The 8753-nt window shown below is 36.8% G+C and overlaps 1 protein-coding gene across 1 annotated transcript; it reads right to left on the bottom strand.

Annotated features, from left to right (window-relative positions):
* Window positions 1-2767: 2767 nt before the first annotated feature.
* Window positions 2768-6172, bottom strand: RPS16 (ribosomal protein S16). Its single transcript, XM_070946652.1, has 6 exons — window positions 6093-6172; window positions 5928-5980; window positions 4533-4634; window positions 3759-3855; window positions 3166-3213; window positions 2768-2962 (listed from the first exon to the last, which is right to left on the bottom strand). The coding sequence occupies exons 2-6, from the start codon at window positions 5973-5975 to the stop codon at window positions 2817-2819; spliced, it is 441 nt and encodes a 146-aa protein (XP_070802753.1). The 5' UTR covers window positions 5976-5980; window positions 6093-6172; the 3' UTR covers window positions 2768-2816.
* Window positions 6173-8753: the final 2581 nt, after the last annotated feature.

Here is an 8753-nt window from a genome sequence, read left to right as displayed (position 1 = left end):
TTGGATTCAAGATTCACACCCAAATCCACTTCTGGGCATTTGATGACTAGTTAACTGTTGATGCTTTTTAAAAATTGTTGCATTCCATTGTGTGTGTGTGTGTGTGTGTGTGTAATTTCATTATTCATTTTCCAGTTTAATTGTATTTACCATGGACATTTTAGTTGAATGTTTTTACTACATTGCAAAAAACTACTATGGTTTTCATTAATTTGACCATATACAAATAGAATAAAGTTTAGATCAATTTTGTTTTAAACTGATATCAAGCTTAAATCAGTTCTGGTGGAAAATCCTTATCAATTACTTGACATCATTTGATACATTTCATTGACAAACTATAAGGCAACACTCAAATGGAAAGAAGGCGGACAAATTCAATAGTGAATCAATTTAGTACATAGGAATATATTTTACTATCTGACAAGAGCATTAGAAAGCCTTCTATGTTGACATTACAGGATGCTCCTTCACTCAGAAATATGATTCTGTTAACACTTGGAATATAGTACCAAATCTTTTATTTTGCTCCTTCAGCTCATTTTCTGGTTTCTCCTATTCCTTCTTCACTAGTCAGCAATAGCAGAAATGTTAGCTGATTTTTTTTGACAGAAGATTGAAAAATTGTTCAAAAAGATGAGCAAAGAGCAGCATTTTATGTTCCTAACTCATTTGTGTGGAAATAAAAACCCATTCTGTTCCTGTACTTTAAAATGTTTTATGCCAGCAATTAAGGAAACTGTTCCCAAGATTTAGAGGCCAACTGACTCAGTAGTATTTGGGGCACCTTACATCAAGTAAAAACAGTAAAGAAAACAATGGGCACCAAGGAAACCCTTTGTGTCTGGAAGTCCTTCATATCCATTTTATTTAGAACTGGAACAAAAACAGTATTTTTTTTTTAATATAAACAGAGTATCTTCCATGGGAATAAAACTGGAACAGGATGGTCTCTTACATACAAGTATCTGCTGATAGGACATTAAGTATGCTTGGAAAAACCTGGAACTACTGAACAACGGTGTAACTTAAGCAGCTGAAATCTTCTACCTTCTGTTCCATTACACACTTAAAAGCATCCTTTTAACAAGAAGCATATATAAGCATACTCTCATGGTTCCGAGAAATGCTCTCAACCAATTCGACTCTGAGGCCTTGGCTTCCTCAGACTCCAGCTGAATGTTGTCTTCAGCTAGTTGTTTTGAGAGTTGACACATAGACCATACAAATATGTACACATAAATATTCCCAGTACACGGAGATTATGAACAATTATTCTTTTCAGACTGATAAGAAATGTTCTGGAATGTGGCAGAATTCTATTATCAGTAGTTAGGAAACAATATGGAAGCAGAGAAACCCACTGCTTAAGATACAAAATTATTTAGGAAAATGTGAAACCAAGTAAATGAGGCACTTTAGTTTCGTAGTCATCACTAGTAATTCTCAAACAGGAAATGATCCTCCCTTTTACAATAAACTAGGATGGTTGAGAAATCAAAAATCTTTAATTATAGATGTATGTATAAAGCTTTTGTCTCCACCTAAGAATTCTCTTAAATATCACAATCTTCCCCAAGCTCGAATGACTTGGCACATCTGTGTTGTTCTGTTAGTAAAATTGAAGCATTTTTCTATTGCTTTCTTCCAGGATTTTTTCTACTTCGAATAGTTTTCAGTTCAGGGATTTCTTGATGGTCTCATTCTAATATTAAACAGGCCCTAACCCCATTTAACTTTTCAAAATCAGAGTCCTTTACAATAGTTAGGCTATCAAAGGAATTATGGAGAATATGATAAAAATGGTGTTTGGAATGTCCTTTAAAATATATTTTATATATATATATATATACACCGTATTTCCCTGAAAATAAGACCCCGTTTTGTATAAGCACTTGACCTTATTGCTATGTGCTCAAAAGCCCAATTGGAGTTATTATATGTGCTAGTCGTTCCCGACTCTAGGGGGCGGTGCTCATCTCTGTTTCAAAGCCGAAGAGCCAATGCTGTCTGAAGATATCTCCGTGGTCATGTGGTTGGCATGACTAAACGCCAAAGGCACACAGAACGCTGTTACCTTCCCACCAAAGGTGGTCCCTATTTTTCTACTATTTCCCGTGTATTTAAATATTATTTTTTCATTATAGAGGGAATTATAGGCAGGACTGAGAACTTTGTGTGCAAATCTGTTAACACTACAAACTAGTATCTGGTAGATATAGAATCTTGCAATACATGGGAGATTGTATGGAAGACATTAGACGTTTCTGTAATTTGAAAATAAATTATACAAAATTAACAAAATTAAACAAAACCTAGTAATTCTAATTATAAGTTAATTACTATTTTACTACTGTCCAGAATTCCATATATGCTTTGTTACACTGTGGTAAAAATATTTACTATTGAGTTTAGGATCACAATCTACAGCATCCACTGAATGGAGGACTTTGTTCTGAAATGTCTGCAATGTAGCTGAAGTGAAGCCAAAGAAACTGAAATAGGACATATTTCTTATTCACACCAGATAGTATTAAGTGCTAGCCCAATTTACTGTATTTTTTTATGGAACTGTATTTTTTTATGTCTAATTAAGTTATAATTCATGTTGAGTAAACCCTTAAGACTGCACTAAGACAGAAGTTGAAATAAACTAATATAATTTTGACACTGACTCTAATCATGGATGCATTCTGTATCATACATATGAAGCATTCCCTTTAAACCTCACAAAAACAGATTGAAATATAGTTCTCAGAAACACAAGTTATTTATTAAATTTTATCCTTTATTTCAAATAGACAAAAAGTTTCCTTTTAACGATAGGATTTTTGGTAACGTGCACGAGCACCAGGTCCACCAAACTTCTTGGACTCACAACGCCGAGGATCAGCAACTAACAAGGTCCTATCATACTGGATGAGGATATCCTTTATTTCCTTCTTAGAAGCTTCATCAACATCTTGAGAAAAATGAAACATCTGTATTAGACTTTGAAGCTATTGTTTATAATTAGTCCTCTAATATTGCTCAGAAATGGTAATTTATAGGAAGCATCCAGAAATAAAATCTTTCAAGAAGCACTTAATTTATATGGTCAATATTGGTTTAAGTATACATGAATGGGATAAAAAGCAGCAAAAAATAAAGTTAATGAAAACTTACATTTCTGATAATAAGCCACCAGCGCTTTGGAAATAGATTGCCGAATTGCTGTAGAAGAAATAAGTAAAATAAAATATTAAGTTGAAACAAAAATGCTGCATGTTGCTGGTAAAAGTTAAATCAGGTATTTTAACTATGGAGTCTTTGGAGCAATACTTCAGATTTACATTAGTATTTATTTGTATCTCACTTTTCCAACCCACCTTCTTTTCCCCACAACTACTAGTGGGTTGGGTGGAGAGTGCCTGGTCTAAAGTGACCAGCTGGCTTTCATGGCTAAAGTTTCAAGCAGAAGTCATAGTCTCCTGGTTTAATCTCTAGATCAAACTGGCTCTCTGGTATCTATACATATGTATAAACAATGATAAACAGCAATAATCTGCTACAGAGCAAAACACCAAATACAATATAGCAGACTTTTCTAAACTTGTAAATCAGGTGGACTATCAATCAGTAAAATACATCTAGAAATATCCGATTAGAAACTGATTAATACAGGCGATAACAGATTTTACAAGTATACATGTTGTTATATTTGGATAGCTGATACATTTAATAATATACTTTTCTGCTGTGAAATGAGCTGCTCATACCATATATTTGGGCCACATGACCACCACCCTTCACACGGACTCTTATGTCAACTCCTGCAAAGCGCTCTTTGCCCAAAAGAAGTACTGGTTCAAGCAGCTGGGAAAGAAAAAGCATTTAGTTATAGTCCTAGACAAGCTTCCCATTTAAGGCAGAAATGTCTGAGTAAACATACATTAGATTTATAGAATACAAGCTATCAGTATTCTTTGAATTTACTATTTTTACATCACCAAGTGAAATTATAGTAAATATTCTGTTTTCATCCAAGAAACTTATATCTTGCTATCTTAACAATTCACCCAATGATTTCATTATATTTCAACAGAGTATCCTTAAATAACTCCTCCAAGAGTTACAACTAACTTGCATGCAATGACACAGAAACAAATAGAACCATTTCATTTGCTTTCAATCTTTACAGCTTTCAATTACTGTATTCCAGCACAAAAGTACTGAATACCAGGATTAAACAGTACTATTGACAGAAATCATTCAAGCAAACATCAATATAACTCTTGCCTAGTTCTCCAAAAATGCATGTAAAACATTGGAACTTTAATGACAAGGCAGGTGATTCTGAATAACATAGATAAAAGAGTTTTACAAAAACGTTAACTATATTTATCAAGGAACAATTCAAACCCACTTGAATTTCACTCTCCTTTTACCAGAACTATGTCTTTAAAGAGAAGAGGGGAAAAAAACTATAGGAAACAGTTATTACTTTATACATAGTCACAAAATATATTATATTTACATAGAAAATCACTTACTTTGTATTGGAGAGTTCTGGGTTCAATCATTTCCAGAGGCCTTCCATTCACCTTAATAAGCCCATTTCCTCTTTTGCAGTGAGCAACTGCAGTAGCAGTTTTCTAAATGAGGGTTGGTTTGGTAATAAAAATATTAGGCAAAGTTATAGCATTTAAGACAGATCAGCACTGCAAAAAATATAAACAACCAGAATATTCCACTACATACATCACTGTTAATTATCACTGTATATATATCTTGCTATTGAAACCAATCAACGGAAAGTTTTATCTATCCCACTTTTTGTTGCCATGAAGCAAGAAACCTAAATTATAGATGCAATTGTCAATCAACTGATAGGAAACTAAAAAAAAAAAGGAATCCAGTGATTACAAGATGAAATGAGAAATTTTTGAGATAAGTACATTCTATTGCAAAGCCACTGAGCTTATGCCAAACATTTATGTATTATTTGTTAAATGTGTTTGCCATCCATTATGCCTTTGGGCGACACTGGGTATTTGAACATGAATTGGTGCACACCAGATCCACTAGACACAGGAATAGTTTTTTCCCAAATGGCATCACTCCACTAAGCAAATAATTCCCTCAACACTGTCAAACTATTCACTAAATCTGCATTACTATTAATCTTCTCATCGTTCCTATCACCCATCTCCTCCCACTTATGACTGTTAACTTGTTGCTGTATCCTTACGATTTATATTGTTTCCTAGTATGATTCAATTGCTTATTTGTACCCTATCACTATCGTTAAGTGTTGTACTTTATGATTCTTGACGAATGTATCTTTTGTTTTTATGTACACTGAGAGCCTATACACCAAATTCCTTGTGTGTCCAATCACACTTGGCCAATAAAGAATTAATTAATTCTTTCTTTCTTTCTTTTTCTTTCTTTCTTTCTACCTACCTACCTACCTAATCTGGGAGCTGGTTAGAATGGGTCTTCACGAAAGATAAGCAACCAATTCCTATGGTAGCAGTCATTTTGGTTAACGGCAAAGGATGGCGGGAATTGCGGTACCCTCTTTCAACCCTATACCCCCCACGCAGCCCCATCCCCAGAACACGTCGAACCGCTTATCCGCCCTTCCAGCGCACGTGCCGCAGTTAAAGCCCCGCACGAGGAGTAGAGAAAGCGCCAAGGAAGCCCGTTTTCCTTCGCCCAGGTTTAGGCCAAATCCCAAGTGGAAAGAAAACGTGGCTGTGGAGGAGTGGCATTGCGCGCACAGAAAATGAGAAACGAGGGATACTTTTCAGCGCCGGAAAGCCGGGCGGGCCAAGGCAACTTTCGGGCAACAAGAACATTCCCGTTGCCCCCTCAATTTCTCGCCTTTTTATGGCGGAAGAGGAGACGAGTTAGGCCCGTTCGAACAACCACGCGAGCCTCACCTTCCTGCCGAAAACCTGAACGCTCTGGAGGGGCCCCTTAGCCGGCATGGTGCCTGAAGGAGACAGAAAGATAAACCGACAAAGGAAGTGAGTGACCAGACCGACACTCTCCCCCCCCCCCCCCCACCGGCAAAGCTTGGACGAGCGAGAGCGACTCCCACCCACCTTCTGCAAAAGCAGCAGCGAAAGAAAGAACAGGGTTTCCCAACTAACTTTCCCAGGGGCCGGCTCGGCCGAAAAAGGCTACCGTCATTTCCGGAAGCGCGATGCCGCGCTTTCCGGCAGCCGCTCTGGCTTCTGTTTTGTCTTCCAGCTCTCGTTTCTGTGGGTGGGGCTCCTTGTCGGAATGCGCAGGTGGTTTCGGCGGTGTCTTTCAGTGACCGAATGGGACTCATTCATTCCTCCTATTGGCGGTTTTTTTCACACACCCCGATTAAAGTATGGTTTCTATCCACGCATTTTAAACATGAAGATATGGATAGATTGTCAAAGATATGGATAGATTGTATTCACGTGTAGTTACGCTTCAGTATATTATGCTGTGGGAAACCAATCGGGTATGCTTAGCTTAATTTCGGTGTCTTATGCAGACCCTTCAATCTAGGTGAATGTTGGAAGACCAGTATTGCCAAATTAAAGCCATCAGACCAGTTAATCTTTGGCTTGTTCTGTTAAATTTAGTCATTGTTGCAGTAAGATTATCAATTTATTTGTTTTCTCTGGAGCTTCAACTTTGGATTCAAGATATTTAGTATAAACTGGAGGAGTATTTCCTATATTTAATAATAGAGTGTCGAATCGAATTTATCAAATTTCTATGCCGACCAACTCCCAAGGGACTCTGGGCGGCTTACAGCAAAAAATAATACAACAAAGAACATTGGAAAATTATTAAAAAACATTTAAAAAACATTAAAAGCCTATGCACACCATTCATGGCCGGATCTCACAAGATTGCAACAGCGAGATCAACAGCCCCAGACCTGCCGGAAAAGTCAGGTCTTCACCGTTTTACGGAAGGCCAGTAGGGTTGTGGGTAGTCCGGATCTCAGGAGGTAACTGGTTCCAGAGAGCTGGGGCAGCCACAGAGAGGGCCCTCTCCCGTGGGCCCACCAGCCGGCATTGTTTAGCTGATGGGATCCGGAGGAGACCAACTCTGTGGGATCTTACCGGTCACTGGGAGCTATGCGGTAGAAGGCGGTCTTGAAGATAGTCTGGCCCTGAGCCATGTAGGGCTTTAAAGGTAATAACCAACACCTTGAATTGTGCCCGGAGACCAGTAGGAAGCCAGTGCAGCTCGCGGAGAATTGGTGTAATGTGGGTGTATCTAGGTGCACCCACGACAGCTCACGCAGCTGCATTCTGGACCAACTGTAGTCTCCGAACACTCTTCAAGGGTAGCCCCATGTAGAGCGTGTTGCAATAATCTAACCTGGTGCCACATTGGTGGTAACAGGTAACTTAAGTTAGCCTGTAAATGGAATCTTGTATTCAGGATTTGTCTTATCTCCCTCCATTAGGCAAGGGAGATGATCATCTATTATTTGCCTGACTTAAAGATATGATAAATACAGTAATTTAGCAGGATTCACTTAAGAACCAGATGATTTACTTAACAACTGCAGTAATTTGTTTAACTGCGGCAAAGAAGGTAAACTAGGGCACAACTCATTTAACAACTATCTTGCTTAGCAATGGAAATTTTGGTCTCCACTGTGGTTGTAAGTTAAGGACTACCTGTAGTGTCTTAGCATAATAAATGCTTTTCAGTTCTGCTTTTCCATTTGAATTGAAGATTTGCCAGAAATAAGTTTATTCAGTTTGCTAAGGCCTTTAAAGAGAGGATTATCTTCAGTCAAAGTCCTAATAACATCAAGACTAGTTAAATAAGTATTTTGTAGTTCAATTCAAATTGTCTTAAATGGATGATTATCAGTTATTTTCAGGGTGGATAAAAATCAAAGATATTTTTTTATTTAAATCGGATTTTTTTTATTTAAATCGGATTTTTTTTATTTTTATCGAATTTATTTTAATAAAAATTTTTTGGGGTAAAAATCTATCATAAGATAGTTTTCTATTTAAGATACATAAATAATTTAGTTTATTCAGCATGAAATGGAGCTTAGTTACGTAGCATGAGGCTGTATATTCTGCAACACCAGGACTATCGGTGAGTCAACAGTGGGTCAAAGGAGTAACAGAGATGACAGTTGTTCTTTAAAAATTATGATTTAAATCGAGTTGATTTAAATCAAGCCTTTTTACTAGTGATTTAAATCATGATTTAAATTGTGATTTAAATCAACTCGATTTAAATCAAATCCACCCTGGTTATTTTTCATTTGAAATCTTGGAAAGAGTCAATGCAAGGCAGAAGTAAGGAAGAAGGATACCCAAAGGAAAGATTGGAAACAGTTCAGACATACAAGCTCAATGGTTTGGCTACATAATGGTATATTATTAAAGAGAACTCCAGAAAGCTAATGCTAAACTGTGCTATAGCTTGTCTGTTGAACTTTAAAATATATCCAAACTATTTCTGATCCTATGTTTTACCTTCCAAAATTGCCCTTCCTTGGGCTCTACATAAACAGTGGTGCTATTTTGTTCTTTAAAACACTTGAATTAAGGAGGATTCTATTAGAAGGAAAATCAAACGTAAGTGGCAAATCAGCTGTCATAATATTGAACAGGTAAGGATGTACAAATACTTTGAAGTTATTTTTCAAAATACTACTTCCTGAAGGGCACATATAATAAATGCAGTGAAGATTACATCATTACATCAATTCTTTATCCTTTCTATTCAAGGTGGAGTCTAAA

The sequence above is a fragment of the Pituophis catenifer genome, unplaced genomic scaffold (genome assembly GCF_029215685.1).
Source record: "Pituophis catenifer annectens isolate HBS135680 unplaced genomic scaffold, rPitCat1.0.hap2 SCAF_7, whole genome shotgun sequence".
NCBI lineage: Eukaryota > Metazoa > Chordata > Lepidosauria > Squamata > Colubridae > Pituophis > Pituophis catenifer.
The sequence above is the reverse complement of the archived record's forward strand: the minus strand, read 5'-3'. Positions and strand labels throughout refer to the sequence as shown.